Source organism: Macrobrachium rosenbergii, chromosome 55, assembly GCF_040412425.1.
Source record: "Macrobrachium rosenbergii isolate ZJJX-2024 chromosome 55, ASM4041242v1, whole genome shotgun sequence".
NCBI classification, from domain to species: Eukaryota; Metazoa; Arthropoda; class Malacostraca; order Decapoda; family Palaemonidae; genus Macrobrachium; species Macrobrachium rosenbergii.
Genome location: NC_089795.1, coordinates 83,205,796 through 83,225,159, shown reverse-complemented (window position 1 = coordinate 83,225,159; position 19,364 = coordinate 83,205,796). Strand labels below are relative to the sequence as shown.

At 37.8% G+C, this 19,364-nt stretch overlaps 1 protein-coding gene across 7 annotated transcripts in view; it reads right to left on the bottom strand.

Annotated features, from left to right (window-relative positions):
- Window positions 1-17,920, bottom strand: part of LOC136835532 (MAP/microtubule affinity-regulating kinase 3-like) — a 169,007-nt gene extending 151,087 nt beyond the window's left edge. For 4 of the 7 annotated variants that reach the window (XM_067099161.1, XM_067099166.1, XM_067099168.1 and 1 more), the window contains exons 1-2: window positions 17,611-17,920; window positions 9,536-9,780 (exon numbers count right to left, since the gene is read on the bottom strand). In XM_067099161.1, the coding sequence (XP_066955262.1) occupies window positions 9,536-9,610 (75 nt within the window). In that variant the 5' untranslated portion in view covers window positions 9,611-9,780; window positions 17,611-17,920. The remainder of the gene's footprint in view (window positions 1-9,535; window positions 9,781-17,610) is intronic. The other 3 variants (XM_067099162.1, XM_067099164.1, XM_067099167.1) reach the window with 1 other exon arrangement.
- Between the last annotated feature and the right edge of the window lie 1,444 nt (window positions 17,921-19,364).

Sequence of the window (19,364 nt, the reverse complement as noted above, 5' to 3'; positions counted from 1 at the left end):
CACCTTCCATCATACAAATACAGTAAACAAAATACAGACCATGATAAATGCATGTTTCAATTCTTCTCCTCATTTAAGAATGAATTCTTTAGGCACAGGCATTAAGTCTCATTATACTTTATAAATAAACACTGAACAGTCTGGCCTTACTGCTATGCAGCAGCCACCCAGAGCATTTCAATAACATCCTGAAAATCACTCTCTGCCTCTTCTCAAGCAGATATAGTACTGGGAATCCAAAATACGAGCTTCAAAGTTCTTGGAGAAAGGAAGATAGTACAGCACTGTGGCAGATATTGGGACTTTTCTTTCTTTGATACAGACTGACCCAGTAAAGGTCTCCAACAATTAGGAATCAATTACGCATCACAATGAACCATTCCTCCTCTTAATTTTAAAAATTTTAAAAAGCTCTGACCTTATAAGAAAAGAATATAGGTGAATACAGCATCAGAGCGTTTTGGTATCACTGAGAGCTGAGAGACATGGAGGGTGGCCTTTCTTCACTTGCAGAAATTACCTAAAACTGACTAGAACATGGCCAGAAATAAGATACGACTGATATGCTTGACTTCCTCTATTATGGAGGATTTTTCCCACTGGAATAGTGGTGATTCACAACAAAATTTAAGAGCCATTAACAGAAGAGGAGGATGTCAGGAACATGTACTGTAGGCAGCCCAATCATGGGTTGTAAGAAATAAATAGGCAACCCAATCAAAGGTTGTAAGAAGTAAGTTTTACTGAGAATGAGATATTTAGTTTTTTGCCAACTTTTATAACAACTTTAGTTACAATTTATGCTTTGAACTGATACTGTACTTTTTTATTGACGTTACTGTAATTCAGTTTACTGTTTACGTAATGCTCTTGAACTGGCACTTCATTTTCAACAGGACAGATTAATGTTTGGTAATTTGTAATAGGAATTTCAAAAGTCTTCTTGATAGCGTACTGGTTATATTTACAATAATTCAAATGGTCAATTAATCAATTCTAAACCATATTAAATACATAAAGATGCTAATATTGGGGCCAGTCTACTTCAGTTTTCATAAACTGCCATGGAGACTTCAAATACTTGAACCATGCCATAGGAATTGAGCAGAATTAGAACATAATCTAATTTTTAAATCCAAAAATGTGCAATTACTTGATATTCCTAAAACCATTCAGTTGTACTGTTAGTTGGAAGAGCACTGTTAACATTAGGAGAGTTGAATATTTTAGAAATTCAATAAAAATACCCCTCGCCCTTGAATATTATAAATGCAGAATTATGATTACGTTCCATTTTTAGAATTTCCAAACTTCATTAGTATCTATGGTCATGGCAATGCATAATTTGAACTAATGTTAAAACAGACAATTTAAAACCTTCATTGACACACAGAAACCCCTCCACTATCACACTTCTATACATAATACAGTAATGGGTTTTTCTAGGCTACCTTTTAAGGAGTAACAAAATTTTATCTCAATTTGAACTGAAAGTTCAGATCACATTGGTTTCGTTATAAATTACTGTACAGTATATGATATCACTGTTAGCTGTGAGATACTTTTGAATGTTAAAGTACAAGCTATACTGTATGGTCTTTGTTATTCAGATTTTGTACCTTATGAGAAAGCTAAAACCTCAGAGCTCCTTTATTTCAAATGAAGCAGAATATAAACAGTAGAAAATTAAACAGACTTTATGAGTCATTCATTAGTGGCTGTACTGGATCAATAAATGATAAAAGTACTGCAAAAATGTTTTCCACTGTCATCCATGACAAGACAATGGAACAATGTACACAAGTTTATGTCAACTCCCAATCCCTGAAAAAACTATCAACATGCAATTGCATACACCAGGTACCAAGATGTACACATACTATTCCCACCCATATCAGGGTGACATCATTAAGTGTGCTTATATACTCAACTTAGACTAAAGTAGTTACCTACCAATGGAGGTGGTAGGTTATTTTTCTCTTTACCAAACTTGCATGTTTCTGTTTGTGTCTGTTCACAAGATTTCTAGTTCAACCATTCATCAGATATCCCTCAAATACAAACAAAGACTGGGATACTCTATGGTGCTTGTTAAATTTTTTAACATCTAGCTACGTACAAAACAGAAATTTATAGTGGTCTAGCATCACAAAAAATTTCCAGTTATCAATACAGTAACTTTATCTTTCCCTGTTGAATAAAAAGAAATGAGCAACAAATTTTCTATAAAAAAGATAACTTACCTGTACAGGAAGAGCCAACGATGTAAAAAACCGTAGCAAATAAATATACCACGGGCAAACAAAAATTTTTCACAACTAAAAAAAGAAATACTTAAAAAATTAACAATATTAACTACAGTATTGCAAAAGAGAGAGAGAGATAAAAAGAAGAGAGAGAGAGAGTGCACTTGCTACTTCATGTTTTGATAAGCATACATACTGGATATACTGTATATACAGTTCAAGTGACTAGTCCATACTTATGTTCATACAGCAGACATTTGGGTGCAAAATATGCATGACAACATAAAATGGAAAGGATGAATGAAAGAATAAATATATGAAATGGGTGCAAAATACAGTGGATGAAGAAATACACGTAAGAAACGGGTGCAAAATACACAGATTGATTGATATTGGAAAGGATGTACTTGTGAATGAATAAATTAACTAAGAATTTGGGCCTTACAGCACAGCAATGGGGCCTGGGAGGCAATTCAGCATGGGTAGATTAATGCACTGCAGCAGCTCGATGTAACAGTATATTTCATTATTCTGTTTATTCAGGTTCTTATAGTTACACATACTAAATATTTATTACTTTTAAACAGCACTCTATGTACATACAGTACTTGATTATAAATACTGTAGATAGTTAGATCTAGTGACAAAGATCTCAAATGAGACATTCTACCCATAATGTGCATTATTTTAAGGTGCATTTTACATATGTTCCTGCTGCCATCTGTCGTACCCTTTTGGATAATAAACCGAGGGGGACGGATGAGGAAGGACCTGTGAATATCAACAAACATCATCTTCCTTCAAGATTTTTATTCCATCAATATCAGTGCTACATTAGTCACTCCCCAATTCAAATCTCTTTTTATATACCATTAGACAAGATACAGAAATACACAGAGGCAAATATACAGCACTTTGAAAGTTTTCAAGTTCTACCTGACCCTAAGTCCAGGTCTACAAGTGTTCATGTTTTACTTAAATGCTTTATATATTGTTTTCATGTTGCACTTGTTTAATGTTCATTATACAATTTTTAATAAATGTAATAAATTTACTTCTTCTTTATTTCACATACACTGATTCAATTTATACCAAATTTTCTAGGTGATTTGTATTTTTCTAGATCAAAAATTCAGAATAATCTTTTACAGAAGTATTCCCAACAGGAGCTCGAAAAGGTCTTTGAAATGTAGAGGTACTGCCCACCCGGAGACAACAGGGTTGGTTGAAATATGACAATGATAAACCCCTTTGTATCTCTTGGAAAAATGCAAGAAATTAAAACTTAGTTTTTGTTCCAAAAATACAAAATGTTGCCTTTCTTACAGATTTACTCATAAGGGGGGGGTGGAACGTTTTATGAAACTGACCAATACTGTCCCAAAACTTCTAGGAACATGCAAGGTTGTAAACCTCTGCAACATCCAGAAGTCTGCACTTGCAGCAAAACTGGAGGGCTGTCAAAATACCTACTCAGTTTCTGATCACTTATGAACAGGGGTAGGTTGACTCCTGTGACATTCTATATAGCCTGGCATATGAATGCAAAGGCTGACAAGGCCCTCAACCAGTTTATCTCACATGTTAAAACCATACACTACTAAAAGTCCAAGGAAATTGTATACTTGCCACATAAAGAACATGAATTGAAGGTGGGCAGATGGCAATACCATCATCCAGGGATGATCGATAGTATTCTATACCCATACTGGCCCTGGCCTTTGTTTTAGAGGAGACAATCTTTGAATAAGTGTTCAGCTGAGTACTTCTGCTATGTTCCAGACCAACACACAACACACACACACAGATTGTGCTGACTACAGCTAATGTGGTTGTAGAGAGAGAGAGAGAGAGAGAGAAAAAAAAAAATAAATATTCATGTCAGTCAATCCGGTCCTTCACAACTAAGACCGAAGTCTCTCCCTAAAAGGGTTAGATGTAACAACTGCATGCGCAACTAATATAACCCAAGTATTTCCCTCACAAGACAGGATTCTGTTCATGGGTCAGAAAGGAAAGTGACAAGCTTTCCTTCTGGCTGCCTAATGCCTTCATGAGAAAGCGATACTGGCAGCTTCTTAAAAACAAACCTGTTATTGTGTTTGTTAAGTTAGCAAATATTCCTTTATGCCTTTTTTAACTTTGTTGCTTCTTTCCGACAAGGCTGAACTTAATCCTGGTCCACAGAATTAATCATAGAAACGTACTTTATATAGCAATGTCCATGGATTATATAGGAATAAAAAGGACTTAGTGTTGTAGCTGTTAATTTAGATATCATTTTTGTTCTGAAACTCATGTCTGTCCTGTGACATACAAGAAATGTAGATTCCAGGGTATAAGAACCCCATTTTACTTCAGCATAATGCCGCTCCAAGACCCCATGGAATGGCTCTGTATATTAAGAGAGGGTTTCTATGCATCGAGTTGCAGGTGTTAAAATCTTTGGAAGACTAATACAGTAAAGCTTTATGTTTTTGCCAACTACAGGGACCCAGATTTATCTATTGTCTTACAACCAGCTTTTATTAAGGTGCAGAGGCATGCATAGTCAGTCTAGATTTTGGTGCTGGCTTTGACCACGTGAATCATGAAGCATTTATCTACAAAATAAGAATTTGGAAACTGGTGGATCTTTCATTAATATTTTAAATGAATTTTCAATAGGCAGAACCCAAAGGATCTGTGTTGATGGCCAGTACAGTAGTTTTCCTAATGTCATTTCAGGTGTTCTTCATGGTAGTGTTCGTGGACCTTTGGTATTTATTATCTACACTCGTGACTTGTGGCAAGGTCTGGAGAACAAACTGATTGCCTAAGCCGATGATGCTACTCTCCTAGCTGTTGTTCCTTCTCTGTGCCTTAGGTCTGTAGTTGCAGAATCCTGGAATAGAAATCTGGCACATTCAAGAGTAGAATAGGCTTTGAGTTTCAAAAGGGTTAAGCTTCATGCCCCAAACTAAGAGAGTACATCCAGAACACTTTTGCCTTTGCATCCTGATTTTAATATTTTACGTACAACTTTGTAAGAAACTGCCTTTTGAGAACCACATACATCAAACTGATTCCTCTGTTTCTCAAAAAGTTAGTATCTGGTGGAAATGATTTAGAATGTTTCGAGATGAAGCTATATTTTAACTCTTCCTCTTCCTTGTTTGGAATACAGTACTGTTCTCCAGTTTGGTCTTCCAGTGCTAACTCTCATCTCAAACTCTTAGAATTATGTCATCATTCCAGTTTATTCTACTGTCGTGCCCGACATGTTTTTATTCCTAACACTACCAACTCTGTGTTGACTTGTGGCATCAACAAAAATTGAAATCAGTGTGTTGCATAAACTGTACTACAACAACACACATCCTCAGCATTCTTCTTTACCTGACACAGTTGTTTTAGCTCACAACACTAGGCATGGAGCTACTGCTAACAGCGTGCTGTTTTCTAGCTTCTGGTTTAATACTATTCAGTTTGCTAAGAGGTTTATCTTGGCTACATCTAAAATGTGGAAAGTTTTCCTAGCACAGTTGTGAATTCTTCTGACCTCAAACATTTCAGGGAGAAGCAAACTTCTTCAGGCTCTCTGCAACTACTTCCTGAACTCCAGGTGTAACGGTTTTATTCCCTATTCCCTTGTATTAATTTATATGTCACCTTTTCCTCTAACTTGTGTCTCTCTGCAAGCTGATTTCCCTTTGGGACCTCTTTGAAGTTTATAGTCTGCTGACTGTCAATAAGGATTTTCAGTTAAAGACTTAAAGGAATTAAATCCAAAATGGTGGCTATAGAAACACTGCCTAAAGTAATATATAGAGGAGTTTATAGTGAATGTTCCTCTGAAACTGGGGAAGATAGACAATAGTCCGATATAGTATCATGACCCATCTCAAGGAGCAGACTGTCAGTAAGTGCCATCAGCCTCAAAAGCAGCACTCCCAGATCAGATAGCAGTTATCGGCCTCGTCAAGACACCAGCGAAAGGTTACTTCGTAGCAAGCATATGGTATGAGGGTAAAGGTCACATGTATTGAATACCACAAGTGGTCCCTACCAATAACATGGAATAAGAGAAATATCATGAGGGAACTGGCCACAGAAGAATGTCAACCTTATATAGCTAATTGTAACAGAAATCCTTCCACTGAGCCATAGACAGATTGGTTTCTTATCAGGATATCCCTATCGATGGAAATACATCATCAGGAATGGTACAGGACCAAGGCAGTGACAAACTTAGTGCCCCGCATACAAGAGGTATGAGATATATATTTAAAGATACTTCTTCTGTATTGACAATAAAATTGTCCATGATCCCTGTGGTCTGAGACTATTTTTGGGTAATTTGCATCCAAAGGCAAGCACACTCCAGTAGGTACATGCCAATGATGGCCTCCTTTCATCCAAGACAGGATCACTCATGTGCAAGAATCTCATATGCTAACCAGAGCTGTTGCCCATATGTTAGCAAATGATCCATAACTGATGTGTCTAGTATACAGGCCAGTTCTGTAATGGAACACAGCGAGAATGCGCACAGTAATGAGACCTGGCGGTTAGCCTTTAACTCTGCCTGCATGGTTCCACAAAGGCAGGCTCTTCAGATCAGATCTCAACTGACTGCCTGCATACTGGGAAGGGTCCTCCATGACGTAAATCTGTCACACCAAACCCTCCCTTGACTGCACTCATAATTATGGGCATTAATGTTTGCACCTAATGGTGTTGTAGGGTCCCACATGGACCTACACAATCGTCCATCTTACCTGGCTGCCTGAAATCATACCCTGCAGGCATCCACTCCTCAGAGAGAACATCTCCAAACATGCATTTGCATGCCGGGCATGCATATATAAGAAACAGCCAACAGCATACACTCTTTTAATGTTTACTATCGCCCATGATTATGTCATGTCAAATGTAGCACTCTACTGGAAGCAATACAATGTCAGCTTTCTAACTATATTTATCAGAATTCTGTCCGTAACTTCTGTATACCATTTTCCTTTCTCCAACAAACACAGCTGAATGTATGTTAATCTCCATTTTGTTCGCCTTGTGTCAGGCATTACGTTTCCACTCACAAGACCTCTTGAACTGTCTGTTTGTTGTCTTGAATAAATTAGTAAGTTTGTAGATGCAGCCTCTTACTCATGCCTTTCGCTATATTGGTGACCACAGAGATGACCAGCCCAACCAGCCCCAACGATGCCAGCCTCTTCAGCGACAAATTGTCGCAAAATTACAGTTGAATGTATTTTAATCTCTATTTTGTCCGCCTCATGTCAGGTGCTACGTTTCCGCTCACAAGAGTTCTTGACCTATATGTTTGTTGTCTTGAATGCACTAGTAAGTTTGTAGACGCAGCCTCTTACTCATGCCTTCGCTACAGTGTCATACATACAACCCAAAACCAAAGACACTGGAGCACACAAAAACAATCTGAACCACTGTCCTGAAAGCAATCTTGTGAGTGCACTGCAGTAAGTGAGCCAGAAAACTGTGCTAGGTGCTGTGTGACGGTGTGCTCAAATGCCCACCGTGTATGGGCACAGATAATGCATGCACCAGCCATAGATGTAGACAATGCACAAGTATGCATAAGGCTATATCACCCACAGTACCTGAGCATGCACAGCATACAGGCACACGGTACAAGTCAGAAAACAGTGCAGGAACACAAGCAAGAACCTGAAGCTATCATATGGACTGTAACTATCCTGAAAAACACACAAAACTACCTAAAAAGATTCCAAAGACTATGAAGGTGGGGTAATAGTAATCAAGGTAAAACCCATTTTATGTATAACATTCCTGAAGAGAATTCTGAAGGGCATTCAAGCATAACCACGAAAAGATCAACTACTTCTGTAGCTCTGTCCCAATATGAGCAAAATAAAAGTTCCTACTATGGAGAGGGCCATTCATGATAATGAACTAAGGGAAAACAACAGAGAATCAACAGAATAAATATATTAGAATCCTGGATGATCTCCCTAATCAAGAATCTTGAACATCTCCCTCATAGCTGTCTACATACTGAAAAAGAGCTAACAGAAAGACTAAACACAATTATAATACAAAAAATTAATGCCAAGCTTCACAACCCCGTGAAGAATCATGACTGCCTAGAAAACCGAGATGTGTTGATCTGATGACAACAAACAAAAAAATGAATGGACAGAACCCAGCCTCTCACCTACCTGCCACCAATCAACCACCTTGTTACCAAGTTCCAGTGGCCGTTTCCAGCTTCCACTGTGAATAATCCTATACAAAGGGCTAAAGTTTGTACTCTCAGAGGAAACAAAATTGTTTATTGAACTTATCTGATACAACAGTGCTAAGTTTTTCTTACTTCTGTGAATTCTAAGGGTATATTAACTAAAGTGTGCTTTGCAAAGCATAGGCCTAAGTAAATTGCACGGTGGAGCTAGTTCCGGGATAACCTATCATAGGCTAAGAATGCAATTAACCACATTTGGCCCTTTTCTGCATACCATCTGGAGAAAATAGTACAGCTGCAGGACTACTATACTTAGCTCAATTAATTTCATTTAAAAGGATAAAGTATTGCTAATAATTCAAAATTTACAATTCAGGGATGAAACTTTACATAAAAAATCTTAATGAAAGCAAAACAGAGAATTACTGTACACACTTTCAACTAACCCTCATGAATAAAAAGGGCCATTTGTTCAGTACATGAGACCTCTACAACTAGATCCTTAACATGTTTCCAACAATATTACATGATGATTAAACTTACCCTACGATGAAGCTGAAATTCTAGCACTTAAAAATTTTTTCATAGTCACGCATGAATGGTGATTGGCAGTTTATCATAAATTCCCACTGACAAGAAATTCAATTTGAACAAGTCTCCCTTCTCACTCCATTCAAGCATTAATGTGCATTGGTAAGTCATCATTAATTCTCATTACCAGGAAACTCAATTAGTACTCTCCCTTCTCACTCCACTTAAGCAACCTATAGTTTAAATTAAAAAACCTGACCTGTCAAATGAGCATCCTTATGGTTGAACTGGCTGGTGTATTTTACGTTAGAAAACATAAAAGATTTTATGAATTTTGAGTGACTACATCAACAATGCCATTTCTCGCATTCAGAACTAGAAAAAATTGGTGCATACTATACAGTGGACCAGCTAAGTCAATAAAATTGAATACATCACAAGTTCCTGAAGCACAAACAAGTTCACAACAGGGATTTCATACAAGTTTTTGCAAGCTAACAAATTGAGCCAGCTTACTTTATTCTAAAATGACACTTACCTTCGACTTGGTGACATGGTCAGTAGGCAAGGCCTCTGGCACTGTTTGAAGAGTGGTACGCACACTTGCAGACATAGCGTTAATTTAGTGCGTACTAAGGATGGCACTTGAGTGGGGCTTGGCTTAGTCTGTGCCAGAGGAACTTTGGGGTGGAATGGCTTGGGCTACCATTCAGTGGCCATGACACTTGTGCACACCACTAATATTCTGGGATAGGCTCACACACGTGAACTACCATCCATAATCTGTGAAAGAAAAAATACAGAATATCAAACAATGTTAGAAAAGCACCAATTAGATGAAATTGCAGATGAGCATGAGCAAGAGCATATCATGACATCAAATTAAAAACTGAACACTTAACAACTGCTTGCATGACTTTCACAATACTGTCCGGTACAGCATACGCAAACAGCAGAAGTGTTCCTTCAGAGATTAACATTTTGATATCTTGGCACCTCATCATTTACACCTATCAGTTTCTAAACAAGTGGTATGAAGGTAGATACGTATGTTAGCTGCACGTCTACCTCCATTACAGATCGCTACAAGGGGCGTGCATACTGACATCTAATTATTTTATATACATGCTTTCCAGACTAAATATTTTAGTTCCTTCCTGAAGAGATCACCAACAATATATCAAAAAATAATTTATACACACAAATAACTATTGCTTATTACTGGTCTTCCAATCATCAGGGTTAAGCAGCATAGGGGCTGGCTAGTTCAGACTAGAAAAGATAACCACCAAATGCCCAAGGCCACTGGTGTAACTTACCATGGTCATCAGTAGGAGGAGCAGGAGTATAGGCTACAATCTTCATCCATTCTACATATTTACTAGTCGAGATACCAAAGCCAAAATACCTCAAAAGAGTTGAAACCACTCCATACTCACGTCTAGTCTACATAATATATATGCTGTAGTGTACAAAATATGTTTTTCAGTTTGTAAGGTGTATGGCAATGAAGGGAATCTTTTACAAGATCTGATGGAAGAAAATGTTTAAGATGTCATGAACTTAAGGGTATAACCTAATTTTAGGGGTATTTAACCTTACTAGATTAACCTGGGAATGTGTACAAGAAGCCACACAGGATTAGGCAAATGTAGGTTGGGACACTGGTAGGGGTGCATGAATCAAGTGTTTGCTTTAACAAGTGAGAAGTGTTTTACCTACTAATACTTACAGTATTACCTGCTAATACTTACAATAGAAATGACAGATTAAGGGAAAATGGAGTGACTGTTCATCACTATAATGCCAACTTATCATGAACATTGATAGAATACAGCAGACACTTTAGGCCGAAGGCCAAGCACTGGGACCTATGAGGTCATTCAGGTTTAAAGGGTGTAACAATAACAAAAACCTAACAGTTGCACCATAAAATAATTGTTAAAGAGGGTGGAAAGAAAGGTGGAAGAAAGAGAATACAAATAGAGGTACAGTAAAAAGAATTAAAGGCATTGCAGCTAGGGGCCGAAGGAACGCTGCAAAGAAGAGTGATCATAGAGAGATGGTGCAAAGACTACTCAACAAAAGGGAGGGAATGTAAGAGAAAACTGAAAAATTTTTTTATCAGGAATTATCGGGAAAGTTACAAGGAAAGCTAGGGAGAGGAGACAGGTTAATAAAAATTAGCATGTAAAGTATAAGAACGAGGTTAACTGTACTGGGTATACTAAGTATTTGAAAATCATCATTTCCCTCACTCCAATGCTGAGAACGTCATAGAAAAGGCGCATAAAAGAAAACCTGCGCCAGACACATTTTTCACCATACACTGCATTGTACAGATGCCCAAGATTTCTAATTTCATGGAGGAAATATTTATTAAAAAAGTTCATGATGGGAAACTACGATAACATTAAGACCTGTTTCTAAAGTTTTATCATTACAACAGAACAATATGTACATAGATTTTGGCACCTCTTGATAATTATATTTAGGGATGGACTAGCCATCAAAATTTCCAAACAGCAAGGTTATAATCTTTAGTGATATTCAAAGTTGGGTACAGGCTAGACTACAGATGCCATGCATCCAACATACTGCACAGTATACTGGGAACTACTCAACTGTTTTGTTGCAATAGTTAGTATATCGTGTTTCCATAGGCTCTTATTTCAATAGCAAACATCTACCTTCTGGCTGACCACTTGCCAGTTCGTGAGTCTATACAATCCTTATTTTTCTAAAGTGCCATGATCCAATACTGGACTGTATCCCAGTTCTGTCACTACTGTACTCTATAAATACAATCTTAGAGAAGTTGACACTCAGGTTCAAGCAGCAGCAATCTTATCCTAAACTCTTTGCTCCTTATACTAAAGGATATTTATGCACTGTACATTTTTCTGATTCCTGTTTATCCTGTATCAATGACGATATCAGCTACAGTTTGACATCAGCCATTACAAACGTTCTCATGGACTGCAGAATGAGTCAAGTCCATGGATAGTGGTCAGCACAAATAAGATTAGAAACCTAACAATCTTAATTTTCTCCATCACATTAAGATTATCTGGAAGCTTTTAAGACCACTTGAGCAAAAAAGCAAATATAACAAGAATTAGCTCTACACCCCAAGTACTGGAATGATGAATGTTAGGCAAATAAGATCTATGAAGTAACTTAATTTTGTCCTTAAGGTTAGTTAATATTTTCCAATTACTGTATTAGGCAAGAGACAAATAAATAGATCCAAGATGCAGGATATTTTACTGTAACAGTTACGTCTTGTGCTGTAGTTATGTTTTAAATAGTACTTTTCTGTTAACTTTAGCGACATTCTAGTAGTTCAACTTGAAACTGACTTCAAGTTATTTGAATAATCAAACAATATTGGTCAGAATTTTGATGTTTTGGTTGGGATGGATGAAAATATAGGCCATTTCTGAAAGTCCTATCAATCTGAATTTTCACTGGATGGAGGAGTGCATTAATTTCTGATATCCTCATAGCTTTATTTCCAAAAGATTATGTTGAGGTGAAACCACCAGATGGAGCATTGCATCTCCTTCATCTGCTGGCAATAACAAAAGCTCTCAACACTGGTATTGGTCTAACCAATAAAACCTAGTACAGTACATATGTGCTTGTAAGACATAGCGTTACTTGCTACTCTGTCTTTAGTAAGAAAGGTCTAATAGCTCATCTTGCAGCTACACATCTTTTGTCTATCTTAGTCATTAAAAAAAAAAAAGGCAAACCCAGAAGCAATAGACCAGCCTTTCTACAAACATAATATTGCAGTAATATTATACATAATAAAACAGTGGAACTATCTCAAGCCATATACACTTCAATAGTTTTGAATGCTGTCACTAAAGTTTCTTAATCATCGCCTGCAACACTGTCCAACATAAAGGGCCTCAGTGAAACTCCACAACTCATTTCTTTCCAGTACTATCACCACAACCAATCTACTGTATACTATCTCTAAGTCTGGGTCTTCCAGCCCTTCCAGTGTCCTAAAGACCCAAGTTAACAACTCTCAAATACTTGACTCCTCCATGTGGTGCAACTCTTCTTAGGGCTTTCTTCTAGATGTGACAAAATCTTTTTAGAAATAGGTTCGTCTGTACAGCATTACAGCCCACAAAAGACTTACATTATATTACCTTGCTATGCAAAGAGTTGCAAAACATGTCATATTCTGCAAATTACTTGAGAATTCTAAATACCCACATACCTTTTCTGTCTTTGGAGTTCAGTATACTAGACTAAGAAAAAAAAAAAAAAAAAAAAAAATGGGATCAGAGCTAGTAAGAGTAACATCACTTGCAGAAGCAGCCCCCAAGAAAAAATTCAGCTAATATACATCACTGTCAAAGGAAATGGGGGTAATTTTAGGGGTTGGTAAGACTTAACAGAATACATAAATGGAGATGGAATTAACAGACTACTAGCATTTCATTTTCTTTTCAAGAAAAGATTTTGGTCCTATAAAGTCTGGGTCTGTACCAATGTTGCAGAGCTTAGTACACTGTACTTGTCCTTGTACTGTACAATTAATAGAGCAAACTTGGTCAAACCAAAACTTGGATAATGCTCTCGTAGGTAAAGGAACTTATAGTGAATAATTGGTTCACCCATGTAGCAAAGGATGCACTATGGTAAGGTCTCCATGTTGAGTTCAGAGAAAAGGTATTATTGATATAGCACTAATACCAGCTAGATCAAAGTTCTGCCAAAAGGTCTAGCAAGCAATCTGTGATATATGAAGCTTGCTGCCATTTCCTGGTATTACAGCAGACATAAGGACAGGGCACCATGTACTGTGATGGGTTAAGACAGGCTGTCATATGCTGAGACTGGTTCAAGTAGGGCAAGCCAACTGCTGTTTCCCGGTACTGTAAATTAGGAAAGTGCATGGTCTACAATGCAAGGGATTTGGGTAGGCCATGTACGGTGATTGGTTGGAACAAGCTGGAATGTGCTGTGGCTGCCAACAACATAGCAAGTGCTGCCATGTACAGTGCAATGACAGGTAACCATGCCCTGTAAATAGTTAGGTAAGGTAACACATTGCATAATTTACCACTTCCAACAGTGATCATCTCCACACTGCAGCACAAAAAGGAATCCAAACAGACCACTGTTTCACACAATGTACCACTGGCCAGGATTGGACAATATAACCACAAAATCATGATAGTGCATGCAGTAGAAATTACAATTTTTATGCAAATACAATACACTATAAATTTACATTTATACGTACCAATGAACACTGCAACTATACCATATACATTGTATGTGATTAGATTAAATAATAATTCTCTATTACACAACTGATGTACCACCATACAGGAACATAAATGCCATAACCTGGTGCCACAGGAAGTGAACAACAAACTAAAGCCTTATCTTACCGTCATCTAAAAAATTGTTAAAATGACAGACCAATCTCCATTAAAAAAGCATGGCCCAGCATAGTGCAATGTGCATGAGGTAAAAGCAATTGGGAATCTTTTAGATCTCATAATGGACATAGTATACTGGTACTGCACATCTTCCTGCAGACTGTTTGAAAATACATGGATAAAAATGCGACGACTAGTTTTGTGAATCTTAAATTTTCATCTTAAATGCTCTTCCAGAGTGAATTATTTTCTTGTAAGACAAATTCCTTGCAAACATTGAAAATTTTACATTCATGAGGGGGTGGGGCCAAACACTTGGCAGGACATCATGTTCTGTAACAATCCTTAACCTATTATTGCAGCCTTCTGTCAATCATGACTCCACATGTTTCCAATATCACACCTATAGTACTCAGCAGCATATAGACTCCCTGCCGAGGCTCATTTGTCACAGCTAAAGGCTAGGGGCATGATGACACCAACCATAATTAACCATGTGCTTGGCCTATGTAACAAGGTACATGGATAGCAATAAATATTCTTTGGTTTCCTTCATTATGACATGATTGTGATCAAATTTGGCTTGATAAGGCTTCAAGAAGTTGAATTTATATGCTTCAGCAATATTGCAATTTAGAAACAGCTACACCAAAATACTGTACCAGAAATGAGGCTTCCAAACTTGCTAAATCTTCAAATTCCTGAAGGTCTCGTATGAAAAAGCAGACTACTACCGCAGCCTGATTCCTGCCTGTTACTGACGGGAATATTTACCTCTTCCGTCTGTTTTCATGATATTTACAGTCTTTTGTTAATGTTGTTACATTCATCCCCACGGGGTTATACAGTAAACATGCACATGAACTGATAAGTTACCGAACCAAGGGGGCAAGGTGGTTGTCTGCAGTTTTACCAAAAAGCTATGAAATTTAACTAACAAGTTAACTAGTGATTACTGGTATATTCTATCAAAATGATGAATTAAAGCTTTAGATAAATCCATGTAGTCAATACAATACCACCAACATCTATCTTTAGGTTGGACTTAAGGTCAGGGAAGTGTTTACTATGTAAGTCAAGCGAGGAGCAAAATTTATCAATATACATTCCACTGACAGAAATGGTCTGTAGCAGACATGCAAAAATTTTAATCAGTATTTCAAATATGAAAAATATTACCAAGTAACAAAACTCCTTGTTTAAGATTTAAAAACTCATGGTACACGCCATAAAATTTATTCAGTAGCAATTCTATGCTTTTCTTTATTGTATTGAAAATCAAATGAGTAAAATTACCACAACCTGCCTCTACCACAATATGGTTAACACTATCACAATGTTTATAGTGTGCAGTTCCAAAATTCATCTACTGTAAATGCTCCACCCCCTAATTAAACTCTGGGACAGAGTTAATAAAACATATTCAAGTATAACAATGTGATCTGAAGATTTTAAACATGACATGCGATACTCTACATCTTATGCATAGAAATCAAATCAAACCTAATTTTTGTGGGATTTCACTCAAGCCACAGTCAGCCAACACATTAGACTAGGTCTATTACATCTGATCACAGATGTAATAGACTCAAAACGTGTCTTGGCTACGTAGGGATGAGAGAGAAGCTAATTTCACCATGACTTAAACTAGCCAACTTACAGGTCCAAAATTTTGGTCTATAGTTATTTCCTTGTGATGACAGCAGTAAAAAAAAATTACTACTACGCTAACTCCCTTTAAACAAATATTTAACATAAAAAACTGACATGGAAAATTAGGCATTTTCTATATCTAGGCTATAGTCCCCCCTCTACGATCCCTTTCCTAAATGTCTTTCATATATTGGTCAAACTGTCAAAAAATATCAAAGCCTGTGAGTGCTCATCTAACATTAAAATATTTTCTTGATACTCTTATACTATAAAAGATGTGCAAGAGACAGTGGTCAAAAGACTGACGCAAAATCTAGACTTAGATGAAAACTAGCCTAAACTCTGACATACAAAAAGAGGCACACTTGATGGACCAAGCGAGACTACAAGAACACAAGAAACGGTCCATGTTATATAATTAGAAATTCTGGTACTTCAGAAGAAAACCTGTGGGACAGGCCCAATGACTCCCTGAAAATTTAAGGATATGTCCAACACAACTGAGCCATAGAGGTTTGCCTAGCCTACCCTATAGGTTCCAAAAATAAAAATCATGCTAAAATACGCACACAAAAAAATGCTAAAATATGTTAAGTCTGAGGCCTTTATTTCTTTTGCATCTTATTTGATTGCAAAAGTACTGTACCTTGGTCTAGTCTAGGCCTATCCTCTTACTGTAAAATGTCACAGCAGATGACATAGTAGTCTCCACAGCCTATAAAACTGACTTAAAATGGGGCCAAAGACCAGACCACCCAAACATTTTTAACCAGTGCAACCAAAACAGAAAGAATAACAGATAGGGTAATGGCAAAAAATAAGCCTCATATCCCCCAAAAAATTCACAACCTAAAAAAAGTCTCACGGCCTAAAATAATATTCACAACCTAAAACATGCCTCACAACCTAAAAAGTCTCACAACCTTTAAAAAAACTCATAACCTGAAAAAAATCCCCATAACCTATATTTGGGAACTTTGGAACAGACCGATAGCAAGTGTCAAGTGTATCCTAAATCGGGCTGTGGTAACTGCGTTCAGAACTGGAACTTGGCTGCAGACCAGGAATGTCAGGCTAAAATGCTCTGCCGAAGGAGAAAAAAGCGCTCGGCGTTCGTTATCGCTCGTGAATCTTTTCGAAATGGACCACGTACAGTGACAGCAGCAGCAGCAGCAGCCTTCAAGCTAATATGGAGTCTTTTGCCGAAGGAAAAAACTCCTATACCACCGGATACCATGTACCATGACATTAATAAATGGACCAAATGATGACATTCCGCACTAGAACGCGATAATACCTCAACCAGTATAAATTCGGTGATCTGGGATGAAAAACAGGCCAGAAGTACAGGGGAATGACGGAGAGTACGGATGGCGAGAGGAGCCGACGGACGGTATACACATATCGGAGTACACGGCAAATGGGTTGGGGGCTGAATCTTCCTCCGACACACAATATTGCAGTCAATTACACCACAAACTTCCCTCTTAAACACTTTTAACTAAATAGAAAGAATGTTACAACTACATGCAAGCGGTGTATTCACCTTGGCCGGCGCCGTCTTCTTTCTGAAGAAAACACTCAAATCCACAGCCTTATCCCCGCCTTCTCATGAGACACCTGATTTTGCTTGCGCTTAAATATCGATTTTTCTCCGATTTCCTGCCACTTCACACTAAATACAGAAGATTACAGCCCTTTACTCTTCGTTCTGCTATCATGTGGGCCAAAATTATCTGGTTATCTTGCGGAAACTGGCGAGAATTTCCAGAGTAGAAGAGTAACACATATCACAGCTCAAGATGGCCGACTCATTTCGATTCGTGAACGGTGACCTCAGTGCGCGCGCGCTGATTGGTCCACACCTTACATTTCACACTCTTATAAAAGCTTTTGCTTCTCTATTTCCCCTTTAAAAACTTCAGTCCATGTTTGAAAATATTTTTATACGTGAAAAAATTCAAATTCTATTTTATGCAATCATAAGCATAGAAAAATTAACTACTAAGACTGTCAGTCCTAGGCAAATATTACTGGAACCTGGCCAGTCTGGGTCTCAGGTAGACATTCAGACGGTGCCGAAAGACTGCCGCTGGTTATAATGAGAACTGCAAACTTGGGTAATGCCTATACGTCGAATTTCCTACTACTGATTGATATAGAATGCTATATTTTGCTTAGGATGTACCAAAATAAACTGGCATTGTCTGTTCCACATACCAGAAATCGGAGATGGTACACCTGTCATATGACGTCACTGCCAGGCGGTGCCTCACCTGATGCACCGTTATTCCCATGCAATTATTGCCTTATGCAACCTTTGACCTGATATAGCCATATAAATCCATAGCATCAATCAATAACGGAAAACTAAACACTTCCAGACATCGCATCCAACAGATGATTCCGTATTACGACTAATACGATGCCCAAACATGGATAGACGACATAGACCCGGTTTTTTTTTACGTGTAGTCCTTTAAAGGAGGCACTTAGCTTTTCTAGCTTTAGGTATATTTTGAACATTTTTACGCCTCAGGTGAGCTCTAAGAAGAAAATACATCTCTCAAATAAAGGTGCAAGTGTTTATTACTTCCCCGTTGCACGTCATTTAGACCATCCATTTTTAACTATGCAAGGGGAAGGGACGAGGAAAGCATTTTTTTTTCTTTTACCGCCAACTGTTTAACGAAAATTTACATCCACGGAGCCTAGCATAGGTCCAGGATTAGTTGAGATGAAGTGAATCAACTCTTCAGCTCTTCTTAAGGTTGAATGGACCCACTCACTAAAGTGATTGAGGTGAGATACCAAGTTTACCATAAATTATGCTTGTATAGGTATAGATTTTGAGGTCTTGGGTCCGTTCAGCCGATCAACTCAGTAATGTTTATAAATGGAATAGAGGCAGATTTATCCACATGAAGCACACATGCCCAACTAATAGACACATATATAGAAAACTGGCATCTACGTAACCTACCTGTTTCATTCACCTCTGGCGGGAACGTTGGAGTGGTCATTTTATTTCAGGTACCTTATTTTTAATTCCAAATTTATCGAGGCCTGAGACGAAAACGGCTTTAATGTCTGCGTTCGGTATAAATCGACGGATATATTTACGAAGTTTACCGTTACGTGGCGTGCTCATAACCGTCGGAATTAGAAGCTTTGTTTCCGTACACATGTCAACTAATTACGGCGAGGAAACCCAGTCCAGTGGCGAAGAGCCTGTCGTTGTTACAGGTAGGTGACCGTGGGTGACAGACTCGCTAAAAAGAGTCGAAAGATACGGCGCAG